This window comes from Caloenas nicobarica, chromosome 2, assembly GCF_036013445.1.
Source record: "Caloenas nicobarica isolate bCalNic1 chromosome 2, bCalNic1.hap1, whole genome shotgun sequence".
Classification (NCBI taxonomy): Eukaryota; Metazoa; Chordata; class Aves; order Columbiformes; family Columbidae; genus Caloenas; species Caloenas nicobarica.
Window position 1 is genome coordinate 53,070,824 of NC_088246.1, and position 22,449 is coordinate 53,093,272.

Sequence of the window (22,449 nt, forward strand, 5' to 3'; positions counted from 1 at the left end):
CTTTATATTGCTTCTGAAACCTTGCTCACTTGCTCATGTTCATGAAGAGGCCAGAGCTCTGCTTTTCATATCTGCCACTAACACCCACCTAACCTTCCGCTAAGAAGCTACAGAAATTCTGCTGGAATCCTACTGCAAATTAAAATAAAATACCAAGGTCTGCTGTCTCTTCTTCGCTTCTGACTGCTCAGCCTAGATGCAAGCCTGAGATAATCCGATTTTGCTACATCAAATTTACTGCAGGAGAGATGCAAGACAAAACACTGTCCTTTGATTGTATCTGTTCAATCTTATCACTTCGTGTTGTGAATGTGTAAAAACAAAATCCTGAGAAGAAACGTCAGTTGAGGTATACATAAACTCACAACAATTCAAAAACTCAGACTTCTTGGGATTGTGAAGTGGAACCTGAGCTACATTTGAAGTGAAGCATATTTGAAATTTGCTGAGATTTTGTGCCACTTTCCATTGTGCCATAAATCACACAACAGTAGTTTTGGTTTGATACGATATTACAGTCTAACCAGCATTTGCCAGAAACAGAAAATGAGAGAAGAAACATGGGTGTGCATATATACTTTAATTTGGAAAAATTTACATTAGTGTTCCCCCCCCCAATTTAATCCATCTTTGTTCTAAGTTTTAAAAAGAGAAATAAAAAGAGAGTATTGCTTTATATCAACTGCATTTTTCGAAAACTCATTAAAAAGGATACTAAGCCTCTAATTTAGATTAATTACAGAAGCAGTCTTTTAGTGACTATGGAGAACAGAATTTGAGTTTCATCTTATTAAACGTATTAAATAAGAAGATACGGAATTTTAACTTCTGACTACATGCTGTTCATGAAGCAGAGCTAAAATAAGTAATAATGGAGTATTTTCCCCCAGGCTTCACTACAAAAAAACCAAAAAAACCCAAAAAACCCCAAAAAAACCCACACAACCCCACGCTTTACCTACTTCCTGTAACACAACATGAAGAAAAATCATGGACATGAACTAATTTACTATACAACTTAACTATAATAGTAAATTTGATATAGCCAGACCTGTCAAGAGTGAGCACAAAAAACACCCCCACACATTAATATTCTGTCACAGTAGAGTCCTAGAAAAGGAGGTCTGCTAGGCAGATTTGAAACTCAAGAACAAACAGATATACCTTCATCTATCACCTAGTAATGTAGTCATAACAACTTGCTATTACAAGTTCATAGAGGCCCTTCCATTGTCATGCAAGTATACAAAGAAGTTTCAAGCTCCACCCCGCACCAAGTCAATAAATGCATAATGGTAACTTTCAAAATGTCAACATAATAGTCTTATTTAAGTCTCTCAATTCTCCTGCATATCAATAAATAGATATTGCACATGGATCCTACAAAGTCAGTTGAAGTGACACTTCATCCTCCAAGCACCAGGGGACTTCAAGAAAGGAGTTATTGAACTTAAAACATGAGAAGACCTTACTCATTACATCATCTATATCTGAGTCCTTCTAGAAACCAGATACAGAAGCAAAAAACTATAGTTTTTAAATCAGGATTGCAAGAAAGGAGTTATGTATAGACTAGGCAGAATTTTAACATTTTGGATTTTTTTTAATAACATTACTTGGGAAAATTTAATAACAAATCTGCTGTATTAGTGATGCTGAGATAAGAAGCCCATGCAAATGTAAAGATACAGACCTAAAAAGGCAAGCAGTATCAAACTGCCCAAAAATCATTAAAATACATCTTTATAAAAGCTTCAGAGAGAACTCTCATCTTTCCAGCTGCTAATAATTTGATTCATGTGATAAACGTGCTCTACAGTTTTTGAATGCATGTCATTCTTAGCTATTTGAATTTTGGAACTCTGAGCCAGCTTTTCAGGATTTAAAGTTTTCCAATATTTTTCAGAGAAGAAAAAAAGTTACTCACCTGTAACCTCCCAATTTCTTCACCAAATTTCTTTTGCTGTTTTGCCACGATAGATTGATGATATTCTGCATTGGCCTGCATAATGCAGTGCTTTGCAGCCAGAACAGGAAACACCTCCTGGAAATAAAAATACTGACCAGGGGAAAGTCCAACCACATTAACCACCACAGACAACATGGGATGCAGGAAGAAAAAGGAAGAATAAAAGGAAATTAGAATCACCCAATTAATGGTTTAGATAGGTTAAAACATTAGAGGTAAATGTCAGAGACCATGTGACTTCACATGGACTGAAAACAGTCCTCTTTTGTTTTGGTTTTTTTTTTTTTTAAATCCATTGTTGCAAAATACTTAGTTTCCATTATTTTACATCACATGAACTATAATTCAAATTCAAGCCATGAAGTCACAACATTTACTCTGAAAGTTAGAAATGCATGCATATATTAGAAAGGATAGTTGCAAGAATACCTCCAAATGCCCCCAAGACAAAGCCAAGACCACGTGTTCTTAAAAAAAGGGCAGAGAAGAGAAAGTTGGGCCTGTTTGTGTTTTTATTTTGTTTTGGTTTTTTGGTTGGTTTGGGGTTTTGTTTGGTTTTAATTTAACAAAGCAATTACACCTAAATCAGCAACAGGCCTATTGAGAAAATAACTCTAAAATTATGAAAGCAAAGAACAAATAAAGAGGCTCAGTAAGTATTGACAAGGAAAGCAATTTAAAAGTCATTTTTAGACTTTTCTATAAATGCACTTATCTTTGCAGGAGTATCAACCGACACATGAAAAAAACACATTAAGTTGCAGCCCACAGTATAGGCACAGTCTTTGATCAAGGATTTGACCTTACTGCTTTATTTCTTAAATCAAGGAACACTGGAAAACCACAGCAATGTCTTAAAGACCTCAGTATACAAAGACCTGCTTCTTTCCATTTGTACGGACTTGCTGCCCCCACAAAGACTAAAAAAGAGGGTAAATTTGAAAGAAAAAGCTGTCCGGGAGGACTTGCGACTAAAGTCTGATGCTTGAAGTCAACCTCTATTTCACACTCGTAAAAATGTAACTGTTCTCAGAGCTGGTGTTAACTCATGGAACCAGCAAACCTTATTATGTTCTTTCAAATAATCAATTTACAGATTACTGTGCAACCGGAACAGGGAGGAGATCTATGGCTTACAAAAGTCCACAACAAGAGACCAAGCAATGCCTTTATTATATCTCACTGCCGCTCAGAAATAGATCATAAACATAATACTTAAGTGAAAAATTAGCCCAATCTGTAAAATGTCACAGAATGTGTGAGAGGAAATATGTGTACATATAAAAGAATGTATCAAGTTGCAGCCAAGCAAGATATCAGTTTAACTTCTAAAAAACTTTTGGTTTTCAAAAATGTATTTCGAAAGTCACTGACTGGCCTACAAAGGCATTTGTATAATGTATTGCTTAAGAATAAAAATGCATACTTTCGCTCTGCATTAGAAACGGAAGAAAAAAAAAAATTACCTGATTTCTTTTTCCCCATGGATAACAAAAGTACTTTTAGCAAATACTCTGGCAATAATTTGCCTAAGATTGCATACTAAGTTATAGAACCAGATGTCAACCACTTCCATTTATCAGTGGTAAAAATATTTTTAGTAAGTCTTCTGGTGTAATTTTTGTAAATCTAGTATATTTCGCATTTTATTTGTAACAAGAAAGACCACTGCAAGCTGGAATAGGTACTTCAGAGTTTTGAAAAGTATTAATGAATGAAAAATAACTGCAAATTAGCAACAATGGATGCTTCCCAGGGACATTCACAAAAAACAAAACAAAAAAAACCAACAAAAAACCCACACACCACACACACACTATGGAAGACAGTCTCCTACTTAGGTAGATCTAAATTTCAAGAGTCCAACTTTTACATTTGTAACACTGCACAAAAAGTTTTCTACTATTTTATGATTGGAACATAACTGATACATTTGATACATTGAAAATCTGTTCATTTTTAAAGTACTTGTTATACAGTATATATTCAAAGAGTATGAAAAAAAGATCCTTCTGCATCTTCCAAAACCAATAGCACTCAAATGAACAGTTAAGACTAAATTGACTTAATTTAAAAGTATCAAGATTGTTTTGGGGTGGAGGAAGAAGAGAAGACAGGCAGAAGGACAGAGGGCACACACTGACTTCCACTCATGTTTTCCATTAACAGTTAAGTGAACAGTACCACTGTATTCATGCTGTCAACACAAGAGCAAATTTCACATGAAAACATTGAGACTAGAAGCCAATTTAGCCCCATTAGAAAGTATTAGTTTGAAAAACATTTAGTAAGGCATTAAGTACTAAGAAAGCATCCCTAAATGCTATTATAAACATTACAAGTTCACTTTACACAAAACACCTTGAAAAAAAACCACACTATCTTTTGCCTCCTAGATTCTTCACTGTTTGTCAAATTACAAGTTCATTTCACTGAAATGTAGGAATGTCAGCTTTTCTTGAAGATACATTTTAAGTGTATTCTATCAAGTACACCATAAACGATAACAATTATTCACAATAACAGCAGATCCCAGATTACTTCCATGAGAGTTACTAACCTTGGGCAAAGTATCTTTATATTGACATTGTTTGTAAGCATCACCATAGTAATCTGCAGCTTGGTTAGCTAGTTTAGCTATGATAGCATCTTTCATTTTATCTGGCGGGAGAAAACACAAAGAACAATTATGATTATCATCAGTTTTTACAAGCGAACAGGAAAATTACTTCATTTTCAAACAGCAATAACTGCATTTGAAGGGTTTAGCTTTACATTATAGCTCAAAGGTGGGATCCCATTCTTCTCTCTTGACACCCAGCTGCAGTTTCCAGATTTTTCTACTTCGACCATGACACTGAAGGTCCAGCCAGTTGTACAAGAGATCTTTTGGCAGCTGCTGGCATTTATGCAGGATTAAGAGTGACGCTTCACCTCAGAGCAATGGCAAGCTGCCAATAAAAGCTGCAGTCCCACTCTAGCTCTGGCAGCATGTTCCCTGCCCTTCTCTTGTGCCAGCACAAGCATTTGTGCAGCCAAAGTCAAAGAAATTTAGTTAGCAAAGAATAGTTAAATTTTCAGCAGGATCTTTTCTCTAACCCAACTCCACGTCAGGACTCGCACAAATTCGCAGAAGTGCAACAGAAGAGAACGGACTGGTCCCTTCCACAGCGCTCCACACCACTGTTAGCTTATAGTGAGTATAGAAACACCATCCCTAGACATAAATAACCACAGTTCCTCCAAGTGGTATCCACTATTTCATATGAGAGTTTTATGTGCCTAGCGGCAGCGGTACTCCCTGCCTCACGTCCTCACCCTGTTCCCAATGCCAAAACTGTCCAAATAGGAACATGTTTCATCTATCTTTATCTTGTTTTATAACCACCTCTGGGCTGCAGTAGCAACTGAGCCTTCCAAGAGATGGCAGGCAATCAGTGCAAACATCAGCTATCCACTCTAAAGAGCTGCCCTTACAAACAAGTATCCTCTGACTCAGGTGATTTTTATGTACTGCCAGATTGATAAGCATGAGTGGGTGATATGGGGAGATAAGGAAGTCTGCACAGTATGCTTAATCGCCAGAATTAAATCAAAAGAATTCCCGAGTGAGCTGCTCATTCCACCATATTCACACATCTATTTACGACATCGCAGGCATGAGCTATGATGTAATGTACTTACTTTCCATGAGGCAAACGCATTTAAGGTATGCCAGAAAGATCTTTTCACTGTGGAACAGGATTTAGATGATAAATGGAGAAAAAACAGCTTATGAGACCTAGCAACTTACTTCTTTGCTAAAATGTTTCTGTCCAGGGCAGAATTTAATAAAATCAAAGCAAAGAATATCTAAATAGACTGCCCCTCTAGCCCCATCTAGTGTGTGGTAGTTGCATCTTCCTTCATAGAGCTTGAGCTCTAAGAAAAGAGAATAATACTGGCATACTAACTACATTTCCATTAACAAAGGAAATGTTAGAGAAGACTCACTTGTCCATGCAGAGAGCTCGTAATAGATCTTTCACCATCAGAAGCTTTAGCTTTTACTCACATATCTTTAAAATATTTCATCTACAATGCAAGCCTTGAGATGGAAAAGCAAACAAATGCAGACTTAAAGAAAATATTAAGAAAGGCTCAGAAATTAAAAGAGCTGATCTGTAGTTACGCAGTGAGTTAGATTTGACTGACCAATTCGGTTTTTGCCACACACTTTCGTGTTCTTTCAACTTGTGAATAAACTCAGTTAAATCAGATATAACATTATCAGCTGGTAAGCTGCTAAATTGACTGTCTCACGTGAGAGAAAAACCAGAAAATTGCAAGTAAGGTAGTCAATGCAGCAAGAAGCTAAAATTGAGTTTTAAGATCAAACTTTGATGCATTTCCACTTGAAAAACAGGTTTCTGAAGTTAATCGTGTTGTCAAACATGATTCTTCAAAAAATGTCTTTCCTGGCAGGGAAAAGAACCTCTACATCTAGCAAAATGTCCATAGTCAGATGATTATTAACCTTACTGTCTCTCTAACACTGGCAGACTTGTTGTCTTGGGAATAGTCACAAAAATCTTCATTCACTGGGCACATGTGGGTTTTGCATCAGCCTTGCTTTCTCTTTTTCACGTTTTGGATAAGAAGAAATCAAGAAGGTAACAGAAAGATCTATTTCCCATGCAAAATGAGCTAAGTGTCTGCGCCTGCTCTGAAGAAAAGTTTCAGGCATTTGTTATACAAATTTATTTCAAAGCAATGCCCAAAAAGCCAGAGACTAAAACACTGCTACCAGAATGATAAAGAACGTAAATGTAATTTATCAGTTGACTGAAGAACAACAATTTCTTGTTGAGATTCTCCTGAAAGCAGTAAGGCTACAAGGATTTTCAGGGATCTTCCCTATGAAGAAACATCCCAGTTAAGATAACCCCTGCCTTCCTCCACTATATTCCAAACAACACAAGGAGAGAGAGCAGTTGGTGGGCAACCACATGTGACCTCTGTCCTTAGTTCTGCTTAGTTCTGTAATTTCTAGATGCACAATTTCTTGTAAAGACAGAGAGAAGGGCAGCATAGCAAAGAGTTGGAAGAAATCTTGTACCGAAGATAGTACTGTTCCACAGGAAACATCTCTGAAGCATATGTACTTTAATACTTGTATTAAAATACACAGCCTCTGAATCAGTATTTCGCAATCAGCCTTTAACAGTTAGGGATGTGATTTTTCTTCCACCTGCAAAATTTCACTGTCCAAGACAAACTGGGCATTCTCAAAGTTAGACTTGGTCAAAGAGTTTCTCTTAAAATTAGGAGCAATCAAACAGAATTTGTTTCCCCTAAACTCTTAAGAAATTTCCTTTGTTTCCTAGCACAGTCATTTCTTTCTCAATTCTCATTAAATCATTCCCCAGACAGAAGGGGAGGGGAGTAGTGGTAAAATCCCTATGCACCATTTCTAGTACTCTCAGTTATTTTAGAGAATGTCTTTTGTTCTCAAGGCAGGGGCGGGGAAGGAAATAATAGAAACCAAGATAATCCTTTGTAAAGATGAAGACTAATGGTTTTGGACATCATAATAAAGGACAAGCAAATGGGACAACCGCATTGTCAAGCGAACCTTAGACAAATTCTGAAGTGGCATCTGTAGTTCTGTGTTTAATAACCTGCAAAGGGAGGGGAGCAGAATCAGTAAAGACAAAAATAAAAGCTTCTGAAAGGCCCTTTAGAAGCAATTAATAACTTAAAACACTAAGTTTTTGTGGAAGTTGTAATGAGCACATAAATATACGAGCCAAAAATTAAGACATACCTCTAGTAGCTTTTAAAAAAAAGACTTCTTGGGCTTGAGCCAACATAATAAGACTGAGAGTTCCAACTGTGTCTGGAGAAATGTCCACTGTAGGTTCTCGATTCAAGGCTGACAAAACAGTGTCTTTAATGTGTTGGAAAGCACCACTTGCAAACTAAGCAAAACAAAATAATATATAATCATTCATGTTTCCAAATACATTTTTCTCTTACAAATATAATACATACGACCATTTAAGAAAATCTAGAGCTTTTTTGGTATATGGTTTCCTATTTATTGTTTAGCCACTAAAAGCAATTCCTTGTGACTTCTTGTTCTTAAAGCCACTGATACTGAGACACTTATGGACTGTAAGTAAAGGTATACTTGCTACACCTAACAGTATAAGAACAGCTAAATTTCAATGCATTCCACAAAGAAGAAAGAGATTATTATTTGTTAAAACTAAAATTCATACTAGCTGAAATGATTAAATCTTAAGCTGAACGTTATTAGTTACCACACATTTGAGGGAAAGGGCATGGGGAATTGTATGAAATTAAATCCTTCAAAGCTGGTAAATAAATATGAGCCAAGACCAGCTGCTTAGCCAATCCACTTTTGCAATTAAGAGAGGGAAAATATGTATATCTATTTATGTGTACATATAGCTTTAAAATTGAGAGATACTTATTTGATGTTCTACAATTAAAGTTTCTGAATCCCTAAGCATAAGCAGGGAGCCTCTGTACCTGATAGTGCTTAGCTGCAGCTTTCAGTCCTTCATCATTATCTAGATTCTGTTCTGCTGCAATCTGGCTTGCCAATGCTCCACAGTTGAACAACACACAGGTCTTCTCATACCCCAAACTCGCCAAAGCTGCAATCAAAATGGACAGTTACCCATATTGCTAAGAAAACAAATTTCCGTAGTCTAGCATGCAGATGAAGCCAACACTGCCAACAACTGTATTTAAAAACATCAACAGTTTAAAGCCAAAAAAATAACAATCATGCTGAACTCTTAAAGTCAAAGTTGTCTTCATTCTGAAGGCTTTAGATAGTCTAATTTAGTACTTCCACAAAACATTTCAACATGAAGAACTATAGCGAGTGGCATAAAGCATAAAAGCAGTAGCACAAAAATCTACACAATATACAAAATAATTTGAAAGTCTTTCTAACTAGAGCACAGCTTTTTGGCTCCTGAGGGTACAGAAACACATGCATTACTGCAGAATAATCTGAAATATGAACTTCCATGCATTAATCACTACTCAATACCTGCCCAATTACATGCTCTTACTGTATCTTGAATGCAAGATTAACTACCCTTCTCTCACTGAGGCCAAAGATTTTTTTACATCCTCTATCTTACTATCTGTTGAAATGCAGGGAATTTTTCACCTCTCAAAGCTATTGTTTCAGACTGAAAATACTGATAAATATCTTGGTTATCCATGTACTAAAACAGCTAAGGATTTACTTAATTAAAACTTGTGCTCACTATATAGTGTGCCCTGTCCAGACTCAACTTCCGTAGCACATCCTAGCCCCAGAGGATGGAGCCCAGAGTTCTAAAAACAGTAATACTCAAACAGAAACCGTTCTGAATCTATCAATTGCTTTCAAAAGGTTATTGGCCACATACCAGTACTGGAAAATCTAAAGACTGCAGATACTCATTTCCTACTACTGTTAAAAAGTGTCTAGACACTCCTCTTGGAGAATACAGAACACTTAACTAGTTAATTTTCAATTTCACAAACCCAGGTACACCTTTTAAGTTATCCTTAAAACATAAAGGTACTAAAAAGGCACACTTGTTTCATTTCACTAACATCCAGCTTCCTTATACAGCTATATGTTTATCTAACATGACTCTGAAGTTTCTGTGCTAGCAGCTCCTGACCTGCACTAAATTTTCAGACCAGCAGCCACAATTCTGACATGCCATTTTTCCCATTCTGTTTCCCTGAGTGAAAAGCAAACTACACAGTCGCTGTATTTCAATAATTGCCATTTATATAATCTCTTTTCCAGAATTTTTCTAAAAAGAACATCTTGTACAACTTACACATCATTCAGACGACTGAAACACACAAAAAAGAAAATATGGCTTTTAGGTTTCTGAATTGCAGAATTACTTTATCTGCAGAACTACTTTATACTCTGGACTGCATCTCAAGAGTGATTAACTACAGTGAGAACAGCTGTTTAGCAATATAGCTTTTCCTCAGACTCATCTGTTTATAGCTCTACCTATTAACTTCAGCCAACATATTTCAGATTTCAGATTACATGAACCGGGTCACTTTTTCAAGCAGCCACAGTATCTGTCAGCTACCCCTGTGATACAGACTTGGGATTCAGGGGAAGATGAGAAAAGAAGTTTGTCACCACAGCGAGAGCCAGAACTCTCAAGTCACATCCCTGCATCTTGGCCTCATGGATGTCAAAGGAGTTTACACTGAATTTCCACCTGGAGATAAGATTGTCTCCTCTTTAGAAGTCAACAGAAATTTTGCTCCCTCAGTAACTGAAAACTTTGCTTTACACTGAGAAACCCCACTGCTAATTCTGATCTGAAATAAAGAGATATACACATGCTCTAGTTAATCTGGAGAGCAGCATCTAAGTATCTGTGATATAGCAATGTAAAGATACACACTAAAGGACTCCTTTTGTTAATTTCTTTCCACTAAGGTCTGCTTTAAAGTTTCAAAATAAAATTTATTTCATTGCTTGTTTAACTGAGCATTACTCACATCTCAGTTAAGAATTTCTTTCATATTTCACGTAGACACTTGCATAAATCTCTGGACATCTGCCTCACACATTATATAGACTAGTATATAATTAACCTGCAGACAAGCAAGCCTTTCAAGCTGCTGTAACACCAAATACATTCAAATTTTCAGGGTAATCATTAATGTTATGATTACTTTTACTCACAATTATTATAAATCTCTGGCAATTTACAGATTATGTGTAAGTCACAATTAAATATTCTGAACTTCACTATGAAACAGGTTCAATCATCATTAAAAGCTAGCCTCAAAGACGACAGAACCAATCAAACTCTGAGAAAAAACACAGCATCTTCAGGAAGGTTCTTCCAGAGGGACTTCTTAGAACAGTTAGAAAGTAAAGCAAGGAAAGGTCTGCACCACCTGCTTACGCATAGGAATGTGGTGTATTGTTACACATACAGTTCGCTCAAGCACAACTTTAGCAGGTGTATTCAGAACATGGAAAATTGCAAAGGCTTCCAGTAGCTGCTAACACAGAACTATATAAAGGACACAAACTTTGAAAAAAACTAAAAAGAGAATAAGTACTCTAACATGTTTTCAGGTTTTATCTGGAGCTCCAAATTTGCAATGCTACTCATGATGAACAATAAGTTATAAATGGAAACACTAAAGTATTACAACACATGACCAAACAGCTCCTCACTTAACTCAAGAGGATTTAGTTTCTATACTGGTAAGTGTTCCAAACCCATTTAATGACCCTGAATTCATGGTGCAGAATTTCCTCTATAACTAAAATAAATCACAGGTTCAAACTCCTTCTGTTTGCAGGAAACTTTTTTTTTCCCTAAGCGTTCAAATCTGTATTAAAATATTTTAAAAAGAAGTGATACACGAATCATTTCTCAGCACGGGTAGATCCTTCTATTCTCTTGAACAAAATGTGACATCACACTAGTTTACTGAAGCCAGTCACCTTTACTCCCCTTCTTCTGGAGGAACTCGCTCACAAGCACATCTCAAGAGGAATAAGGAATAAGTTTCCTTTAGAACAGCTAGAGCTGGCTTACCAAAATCCTACACTGAAATTTAATGTAAGTTGAACAATTTTTACTAATGTCAGCAGGGGTTGCTCCCAGAAAAAGTCTGAAGAGCAGACAGCACAGCTATTATCAGACTGCACATCTATCTGTGCCTCTGGAAAACTAAATATCAATTCCATAGAAATTCCTTGCATGGTGCCCATTTATTCATTACCAAGGTTGAAGTGATAATCTGTTACCAATATAGTTGCGTTCATTTGAAAGCTAAGTTAAAAATACTAGAAAGACCATTAACAACTCAGCTATATAAAAATATTCTTTAAATTTAGTATCATTAATACTTCCACTTCCATGACATTCACATACCCAATTTGGCAGATCCTCCAAAAAGTGATCCTTTATCAAAAGCATCTTTCCATGTAAATGTTACACAGACCTGAAAGTTGAGAAAAAGAAAGATCTTTATCTCTAAAATTAAATATGAAATCTTCAGAAAATATCAAAAATTCACACACTTATCCTTTTATATTCTAATTGCATAAAACATCCACCTGTAATATTACAAACATTCTAGAAGTTTCAGGAAGTCATCAAGAGTTATTTAAAAAAATATTATTATACCTTCTTTCCTTCCTGTTAGTTTGCTCAAAACATTTCAAGCAGACAAGACAGAAATTCTCAAAATCATCTCTCTACTGTGCTCATATTCTGAGTGACAGGTAAATTTATGTCCAAACCAAGATATTCCTCTCCCAAGAAGTCTGACAGTCTGGTATAGTCAGAGTTAAAGGAAAGCACCCAATCAGGCAGTTTCCACTGTTCCAAATTACTAGCATATTGGAACATTTTTATGAGTGAATTCAGCAGTAGCATTATCAGGAAATGCACTCAGGAAAGAGAAAGCAAGTAAAAATAGTGTGGTTTATATTATATTTCCAGCATATATTTCATAGACAATGCAAATACTTCACAGAATCTGCTTTGAAGTTCCACAATTTGATTCTTTATTCAGCTGATCAAACTAGTTGTAGGCAATGGATATCAGACCAGAAAAGACAGCAAAATTCCTCATTTTAAAGTAGCTGGGGAGATAACTTCAGAAAGAGCACAGTACTGTTTAATAACATATTTTCCTCTAGCAGCAATGCTAGTTCAGGAAATTCTGGTCCCCAGCTGTTCATTGCTGCTTCCACTGACTACTTCTTCCCTTTGGGGGAAGAATTTACAGATCTGCAGAACTTGCTCTTAAAGTTTTCCAGTTTTCCATGCTTCAGGTTTTGCAGATCACCATATCAAAACATTCGCACACTAAAAAACAAAGTGTAGTTATTGGCTACAAGTAAATGAAGTTACATGCAAAACTCAAATCAGTTTGAACTGCATTAAAACTACCTCCTTACTTGTAACCTTTAAGTCTGAAATAAATCTTTTCTTTTAGTCGGAACATTACCATTTAAATACGATTTGATCAGGAAAGAAATGCAGGTTCTGTCCAATTTTAAACACATCCAAATAAGACCTACATCTCTTCCATCAAAATACAGTAGTCTAAAGATGTATTCCAGTCTCCACCTGAGGAAGACTTCAATACGCAGGAGTTAAGCTGAATTTTTCCTTAGAGACAGGATTTTAAAGAAATATGGTAGGAAAAAAAAAAAACAAACCACACTTAACAAACACCAATATCTACCTAAAAATTATATAATTTGTAGATGCAGAGGCAGGAATAAAGTGGTAAACTCTGAAGTGGGCTTATTCTGTTAGCTGTTGCGAATGAAACTTTAAAAGCCAAAGATCATATTCCATCCATTGCTAAAGGTTTTACCATATAAATTATGTTTTAAAAAGTCTTGGTAACATAGTATCAAATAAGACTACTTGCAAAAAAGGAGAGCTGAAGTGGACTCAGCACAGCACAACTCTCTGACCTAGATGGCAGTGACTGATAACCAAAGTCAAACGCTTCTGAATCTCTAAAATGAAGGCAATTATGGCCATTAGAGGTGAAGCTTCAGTATAGACTATATGTGAACACCAACTAGAAAATAAACACAGATCGGGAATATAAGGCTCAAAGAGATTAAATGCCTTGCCCAAAAGCACTGTTTAGTGGATTAGGTACAGGTTTAGAAGTCATACATTGTAGGTGTCACCATTCGGTTTAATGGTTTGTAAGTTGTCTTACCTGATTTTCAGAGAATGGAAACTTCGGTTCAATTGAACACAACTGATCATAGTATCTACATTAAAAAAAAAAAAAGGAAGAAAAAGCTATTAGATAAATCAAATTAAGAATTTGGTTTCTTACACTGGCATGTAAGGAAAAGGGCACAACAATCCCCCACACAAATAAATTGTGATGGTCATTTGTAACGATGGAGGATTTGCAGGACAGAGATAAATCCTGCCTAAAAGTATTTTTTCAGTAGACGAACAAGATCAACTGGAGGCAGTCTTCCATAGATAACATGGAAACCCTGCCTCAGTCAGAAGTGGAAGAGTATATCACAGATGAAGCTGACCCATTCCTCTTTCTGATGGAGTGTAGATTAGAAAATAATGTCATGCAAAGGAGTCCCTGTATACGTACAGGAAGACAAAGAGTACATTAGACATTAAGTTATGCTGAGAAAGTAAATTAAATATAGCATTTAACATAATATTAACAAGCTATACCGCACTCTCTTGATCTGAAAATTATAGCCCACTCCTTTACAATTTCTGACTCATCTGTTTAAATTTCAGTGTCTTTGAAATAGATGTCATTTGCCTTGCACAATATCAACTGGAAAGCTTAATCCTTGATAAAATAATTTAGTTGTAAGCTTAGTTTTCATTAGAGTATATTGTAGCAGTCACACTGAATTAAAAACAGAAGTTCCTCTGTGCCAATATTTTGTCTACTCACTGTGGAAGATGTTTAGGAAAGAATGTCAAAAAGATAATATACCAAGTACAGCACTGTCCCTCACACAATCTATCCAGGCAACAGTTAGCAATTCAAAGTTTTCCTGAGTTGTACCCTATACCTGCATCACTTGTTCAACATGACAGGCTGGATGCAGAGCAGGAAGCCTTTCAACTGCCAACACCTGAGAACACAGAACATGTAAAGCCTGTTTCCTCTTCTCTCCTCACAGCACTTGCCATATGGGCATACACCCAACATCCTATTGGTCAAATTCTTTTTTTAACAATTTATATTCCCAATATACAAAATACCTTGTAGTAATGAGTTTCACAGCCTGTGAAACAGGGTTAACACGTTTCCCATTTCCTTACATTATTAAATATTAATCATTACTGATCTAGACACGAAGTAGATGTACAAGGCCTATGTTCTGCAGGCAATAAACATTTGTTTAAAAATTCAAGACGCATTTTTTTAAAGTCATATTCAACAACAAAAATAGTGTTAGTATAATCTTCAGTGAATTATACCTGCCAGTGTATAAAATACTACAGGTTTCTGACCACAACTGAGCCACTGCAATTTAAGACATAATATACTAAACTGTACCAAAAGCTAGAATAATCTATAACAGCAACCCAGCAGGACTTCTACTAATCACTGAGTTGAAAGAAATTGCTCCTAAAGTTAAAACAAAAGTCTGCAGATGTTTACTGTGACAGCCGTTTAATCAAGATTAACTTTTAATAACTTACAAGGTATGCAAAAGGCATAGTTAAAAAAAAACCAAACCACACACACACACCTTAATGTGGACTTCAAAGCTAATGATAATTTTTCTTACTGTCTACACAAATCCATGAATCTGTATTCTACTTAGCCATACTTCAGCATTGAGGTTGCTAGCACAAGAGCAGCCATTATGAAGTCAGACTTCAAATATACCTCCACTGAGAGACTTAACTTTATAAATCAAAGGCATTTTTCAGAAAGAACTAAAATATTGGCAATAGAGTCTGATAATTTTAAGTTATGTGATAGTACAGTAACTAGTTTCTTCCAATATTTATGAAGCTAGCACATGAAAGGTAATGACTTTAAAATAATGTATATTTATTTTCTGTAAAAGATTTTTCATTTATCTGTTTTCTTAATCTTTCATTAGATTGCCATACCTTGAAAGCACATATCACTTGAAACAAAGCAGTAGTTAAATAGAATTTAGTTACAATTTTTTAAGTGATCTTTCATCCAAGGCTTGACCTATAAAAATCGTACACAAGAGCATCCCTTCTGTTAGAGAAATTCAGCTTTGCATGTTGGTACTCTTTCATCAGTTTAGGTTTGGTCTGATTTGTCACACCATCACACTTTTTTTTTTTTTTTTTCCATTTCCTAATAGGTTTCAGTGATACAGATTAACAGAAGCAGTACAAAAATTAGTTCAATACTAGCACTGAAGATCACTTCAACTGAAATATTTCCATGTACTTCCTTCACTGACTTGAGCGGGTCTCAACACAGTAGTTTTCATGTAGTATCATAAAGAAAATGAGACTTCCCATGCTGTCTCCTCCTACCTCAATTTTATTTGTTAACCAAAAGCCACCAGTAAAGCTGAGTTGTCTTCCCACATTCCATGATTATCCTGTCCTCATCTGCCGGGAGGGTAGTCAAGAAGCAAAGCTTGTTAAATGGCCTTGCGCCTAAGCATTGGCTATCTGCAAATAGACTATTCTTTGTATGTCAACACAGCCACAAAGAAAAAGAAAATAAGACAATGAAGTGTATGTTCATCCCAAATATGCACATTGCTGTATTTAACATCAAGGAGTACCAACAACACAGGGCCATTTGTTTGGTTGCTTTTTAACAAGTTCAGAAATTATGTTACTATTTTCTTTACTATTTTAAGCACGTGATGTCATTCCTTTTTATTAAAGAACTTGAAATTCTACTCAAGATTAAGAGCTCTTTAAAACTCTGCAGACCGAAAGAAAAAAAAACCAACACAAGCATAAAACCATTAGTTTTGTTTAGCAGTAGCTAAACATATATAATTGTATATATAAACTAAGCATCTATAAATAAAATGGTAAATGAATACGTGAACCACAGAACAGCATAGAACTAGCAGTACAAAGACAGAAAATAAATATTGAAGGAATGGCCACATCTGATGCACATGTCAGTTACAGACTGAAGGATGAGGGTAAATATGAAGGTGTTATTTAAAACAAAATTTACAGTAATCTAACTATCAACACACAAAGAACAGAAGTTGATGAGCATTGTGTGTTTGGCTGTGCCAGAGTGACGAACTACAAAAAGCACACAAACATGTCAACTGCCCAAGTTCCAACTAGAACAATGGAAGACAAGGCAGATGTCAGCAACACAGATCTAGTTCTTGAAGTACAGCAATCTTTCACCAAAACAGGCATTACACACTCCCAAATGCTAATAAAAATGAGTTACAGCAGTTAAATGAGTTGGAAGTCAAGGTTTAAATTAGAATTTAACTAAAATATATGTATTGCATTAAGAACCTCAAATCCTGTTCCTCCTTCAAAGAATCGTAAAGAAAAATCTCCTCCAAAAGAACATAAAAGAGACCAAGATTTGCCTCCACTCTTCTAGATAAGAACAGGAGCTCTGAACTCACACCTGGAAACCAGAACTGCAACCTTCAGGTTTCAGAGGATTTGACCATTCAAAATAAAACCATGCACCCCTCCCCTTCCCCCCCCCCTTTTTCTTTTTTTAAAAGAACTGCAAGAGTTGTTAGCAAAATTAAACCAATTTAAATTGTCCCACCACCCCATCCCTCCAGAAAACAGAAATGAAGTCCACACTATCTTTAATATGAAGAGAGGAAGCAAGGAACTGCTTGAAGCTGTAATTACACTTAAAACGGGGTTTTAAAAAAAAAAAACAAAAAACACAACACATGAAATCAAATCTGCTATGACAGAATTTAAGGGGAAACATCTGTACCAAGCTCACCTATGTCACCTTCAGAGTGCTCAGATTCTCACAAAACAAAGAAAGCTTGGAATCAGGCTGATGTCTTCCCCAGTTACACTGTGCCCCTTTTCACTGGCTACCTCAAATACTTCTCCAAGAGAAGCATTTGTGATCATCAGCCAAACAACAGCACACCACACACTTTCAAAGTTTTCCTGGAAATGAGGCTGCAACTCAGTTCATTTCTTCCATAAAAGAAAAAAAAATCTGCAGTAACTACTCAGCAAAACATGGCTTCTAAAGATTACAAAACCGTGGGCAAATCCTAGATTAATTAGCAGAAGATTAAGCCCTCATTTCTCAACAGTTAAATGGTCTGAAGTGCTCTACTAGGTATTATGGTCTATAAAAAGCCACAAAGAAGTAAATGCATGCAAAGGCTATCCACATTGTAATTAGCTCTTCCAACCTTACTTCATTAACTAAGAAGTTTGCTAAAGTTGTTACTTAAACATAAAACTGAGTACAACCCTTAAACAGCAACAGGAAAATACTGGAAGTGGAAGAGGTAATGGCATTTTCAGAGGAAATGCAAGGCACTGAGACGCTTGTGCTCTTTCAATTATAAGCTCAGCTGGATACTTCAAGCTTCTGGGAATGCAGACAGTCTGACTTATAAAGTAACTGCACCTTACAGAATATATGTCAGAATATTCTAACAGAATAAGAACAAACTTATTTTCCAACAACTGTAACGTATTTAAATGGTCAGACAAGGACAAACCACTCATAACTTGTTAAATGAAAACATACATCTGACAATCTTATTTTCTCTAATTTACAGTTAATTCAGACCTTCATCTTATCCCACTTCCACTGTAAAGGGAACAAATATTATCAAACAATGCAATTTAAAATGCAGATGTTTGATACAAGGATGCCTTAGTGCAGCTTCCGTGTGGCACAGGTATCACATCTTGTTTGCACATAAGGTGACACCAGTGCAGAGCCCCATTCAACACCTCCTGAGTACTGCAACACCTTGGGCAGCTGAATTCATCTACGGATCAACAGCAGACAGATCAGTGCATACGGAATTGACTCAAAAGGAAAACTGGTAATTACACAATCGCAAGTGGTTTCCCTTCATTAATCAGAGAGAAAATCTGCGGTGTAGTTACATACTATGACTTGAACTAATTTAATGACCTAGTGGCACTAAAAGAGGGAGGTCCCACTCAGCCCCTTGGCTTTCAGCGACACTACTTTTAACTTCCCCGATGTTCATCTGACGTTCCACTGAACTCATTCAAGTTGCTCACCTGTCAGAAAGCCATGTACACCTTTTACCTTCCAGAAATGGCATAAGAGACCAGAACTGAAGAGACAGCTTCTTTCGGCATTGTAGAGCTGTTAGGGTGAAGTTATATGATGTGACTGGGCCAAAGAGGGATTTCACATAGAAACTAATCACAAACCCCATTGGGACCTTCAGAAAAGGAAGCTGAAGTCCAGTGTTCAAGGGAAGATAGTCATATGCCTTTTGATTTGGCTAGCAGAGTCCCTCTTTTGGTTCATAGATGCTCGTTATTTCCCTGACCTTGAAAAGGTATACACGGTAGAACCTTCAAAAGCATACGCAGCAATATACAGGAATAGAACAGGAAACCACAAAGATACTGTAAAACACAATCAGTACAATAATAGATTTTATAGCCCAAACACCCACTGAAGGGTTGATAAGCTCAAAAAACATCAGTAACTCACTTTATAAATTTTATCTTTTTAATAAGTCACTTGTTTCTTTTCCATTCCTCTTCATTTTTTTTTAAGTTTATAAATAAGAAATTCTAGTGAACATCGGATGTACTTCTACTTGTTCATGGTATTACAGAAATGTGCCACGTCTACAGGTATCACTTCTATATTAGAAAATCCATCCTTTTTTTTTTTTCCTTCTTAAAAAAAGAAAGAAAATCTGGTACTGCAAATACAAGTGTGTACTTAGCATCAGCCTAGTGAATGAATCACAGTGACCTCAGTGAGTAGATGAGCTACAAATAAATGGGCTCGAAGTATTTCAAACACAGAGAAACAAAACAACAGGATTACCGCAGTAAGTCAATACTGCGATTCATAAATATGGAGAGAGACAGGAAAGAGTGAGTGCTTTTGTAAATGATGGAGCAGTTATCCTAAAGCAGTTTTAGGCAGTTTACTGGGCCAAAGGCATAGATGAATCTTTTGCTCATCTCCCCTATGATAATTACAGTGCAAGAGGCAGCAGTAAACTTCCTGATAGCAAGCTAAGTGTGTTAACATAGAATATAGGGATGCATTTGCAAATACATTAAAAAGCTGCTAAATACAGACAACAGAAGGAAAGTTGTCAGCTGTAACAGCAAAATGTAACACTGAAACAAAAGATACACCTGCTCTCTTCTGATTAACAAAGTAGTCTGCAATCTCTACCTAGATCCAACCCTGACTGGCATGTTAACAAACCCTGTGAAGGGGAAGTTGACCGGTCTCCACCCTATGCCTCCCCCGCCAGCCCTGCGCTGTCATCATATGACATCCCACGACGTGCGGTAGGGACAGGGCACCCCGGGATGCTGCAAGACACCCGAGCGCAAGCCGGCGGCGGGGAGGCGGGCGGGCACCCCGCAGGCCGCGGGAGCTGGCCCGGCAGCCCCGGCTGCTTCCTCCCGGGGGACCCCGCCCCACCTGGGCCCGCCCGCACCTGCTTCCGGCTCCGCCGCGCCCAGGGCCCGGAGCTGCCGCCGGGGCCTCTCGGGGCAGCTGGGGCAGGGGAGGTGTGCGCCCACCCCGCCGGGAAGGGGAAGGAGAGGGAAGGAGAGGGGAGGAGAGGGGAGGGCCGGCGGAGGGGGGTGCGCCCGGCGCCGAGGGGTCTGTGCCGGCCCGGCCCTCCCGCCCCTACCTGAGGAGGGTCTCGAGCGCGCTCTCGTGCTTGTCGAGGGGGCGGCCGAGCGCGCTCTTGCGGAGCTTGCTGAGCTCCTCGGCGGCGCGGCAGTGCTCGGCCTGGGCGTCGCCGCCCGGGTAGCTCTGCTGAATGAACTTGCAGAGCGGCTTGGCCAAGTCCACCTCCGAGGCCTTTTTCAGCTGCACCGAGATGAAGTTCGTCATGGCCGCCGCCGCCGCCGCCGCGGGGGGGGGGATGGGGATGGGGATGAGGCGGGCAAGGCAGCAGCCGCCGCTGTCACCGCAGCTCCGCGCTCCCCTGCTCCTCGCCGAGCGGCCCGGCCCGCCAAGCGCTGCCCGCCGCCTGCCCCGACCGCGGCCGCAGCCCCGCGCGCTTCCGGGATCGTCGCGCGGCTTCCCGGCGGAGCGCCGTCACACGCGCCGCCCCCCGCTGCCCTCGCGCAGCCGCAGCCGCCTCAGGGAGGGGACGGGACGCGACGAGGAGGCGGCGCCGCCGCGCTGCTCCAAAACCCTCCCCTCCCCCGCGCCGGTCCGTAGGGTCGGCACAGCCGGCGGGAGCCGTGCGTTTGCACCCCCGGGAGCTCGAGTGCCGCTTCTGGAAAAGCGCCGCTTCGCGCAGGACGTGACCGCGGAGCTCAGCTGCGGTGAGGGGAGCTTCGCCAGCCGGCGGCAGCAGCCGTGACACGGCGCTAAAAGCAGCGGCTGCTAGCGAGGTGTCAGGCTGGTGACGCCTTAGAGGGCAGCAAGGGGTCCCGTGCTCAACCCACTCCAAGAATCGGTATTTTAAATAAAGTAAAACGCCTTAGAGGGCAGCAAAGGGTCCCGTATTCAACCCGCCCCAAGAATCGGTATTTTAAATAAAGTAAAACGCCTGAGAGGGCAGCAAAGGGTCCCGTACTCAACCCGCCCCAAGAATCGGTATTTTAAATAAAGTAAAACGCCTTAGAGGGCAGCAAAGGGTCCCGTACTCAACCCGCCCCAAGAATCGGTATTTTAAATAAAGTAGAACGCCTTAGAGGGCAGCAAAGGGTCCCGTACTCAACCCGCCCCAAGAATCGGTATTTTAAATAAAGTAAAACGCCTGAGAGGGCAGCAAAGGGTCCCGTACTCAACCCGCCCCAAGAATCGGTATTTTAAATAAAGTAGAACGCCTTAGAGGGCAGCAAAGGTCTCGTACTCAACCCTCCCCAAGAATCGGTATTTTAAATAAAGTAGAACGCCTTAGAGGGCAGCAAAGGTCTCGTACTCAGCCCGCCCCAAGAATCGGTATTTTAGATAGAGTAAAACGTTACTTCCTCCGCAGCAAACGTTTTAGATGGTTAAACGTTTTGAATGCTGCCGTGGGCAGCAAAAGGCACGGCTTCACGCGTTGCTGTGGTTGCGGATCCGTCACGCACATCACCACGCTTGCTTCCTGCTGACTCAGCCCAGCACGGCTCAAATGGGCAAAACAGGTAATCTGCAAGGCTGGCTTGTCTGAAGGACCTAAAAGGAATAGCCAGCCCTTGTTCTCATTTCACCCTTTCTTCTGCCACTTGTTCCAGACAGCCAAGGCTGGTAAGCCTGCAGTTTTCTTCTTACATAAACCCCGAGGTGATGATACCATAAAAAGGAGTGGTAAAAGTGCTTTTTAAAATTATGTAAAAGGGTTTGGTCTCACGTTGTAGCAGATCACGGGTTTTGCTGTAAAGTAAAGCCGGTGACCTCTCCCTACTGAAAGTGTACTCTACTCAGCAGAGCTTTCTTCTGTGTCATCTGATGAACGTGTAAATTGGAGGCATAAGAGGAAAAGGGCAGAGCCTGGGAAATCAGTCCTAAGTGTTCATGTCACCGCTGGGAGGGGCAGCTCCTCCAGTATTAACCATCCCTGTACACAATCCAGAGATGCTGTGGCAACAGCAGCTGGGCCTTCCCCAACACAGGCACAGGGAAGGAGGCCATGGAGTTGTCTCCATTCTGCTGCTTCTGATCGCATTCGGTGGGCCCCAAGTTTTACAGTTTGCTTCTGTTACAAACCTCTGTAATATTCACAAAAAGTGAATATATATGTTAACAGTTCCTTGGGTGCACTCCTA

At 38.9% G+C, this 22,449-nt stretch overlaps 1 protein-coding gene across 2 annotated transcripts in view; it reads right to left on the reverse strand.

Annotated features, from left to right (window-relative positions):
• PDCD6IP (programmed cell death 6 interacting protein) overlaps nt 1-20,782 on the reverse strand; it is a 35,211-nt gene extending 14,429 nt beyond the window's left edge. The window contains exons 1-7 of one of the 2 annotated variants that reach the window (XM_065629518.1): nt 20,373-20,782; nt 13,739-13,793; nt 11,920-11,989; nt 8,507-8,634; nt 7,776-7,929; nt 4,530-4,630; nt 1,928-2,044 (exon numbers count right to left, since the gene is read on the reverse strand). In XM_065629518.1, the coding sequence (XP_065485590.1) occupies nt 1,928-2,044; nt 4,530-4,630; nt 7,776-7,929; nt 8,507-8,634; nt 11,920-11,989; nt 13,739-13,793; nt 20,373-20,578 (831 nt within the window). In that variant the 5' untranslated portion in view covers nt 20,579-20,782. Of the gene's footprint in view, nt 1-1,927; nt 2,060-4,529; nt 4,631-7,775; nt 7,930-8,506; nt 8,635-11,919; nt 11,990-13,738; nt 13,794-20,372 lie in introns of both variants that reach the window. The other variant, XM_065629517.1, reaches the window with a different exon arrangement.
• Between the last annotated feature and the right edge of the window lie 1,667 nt (nt 20,783-22,449).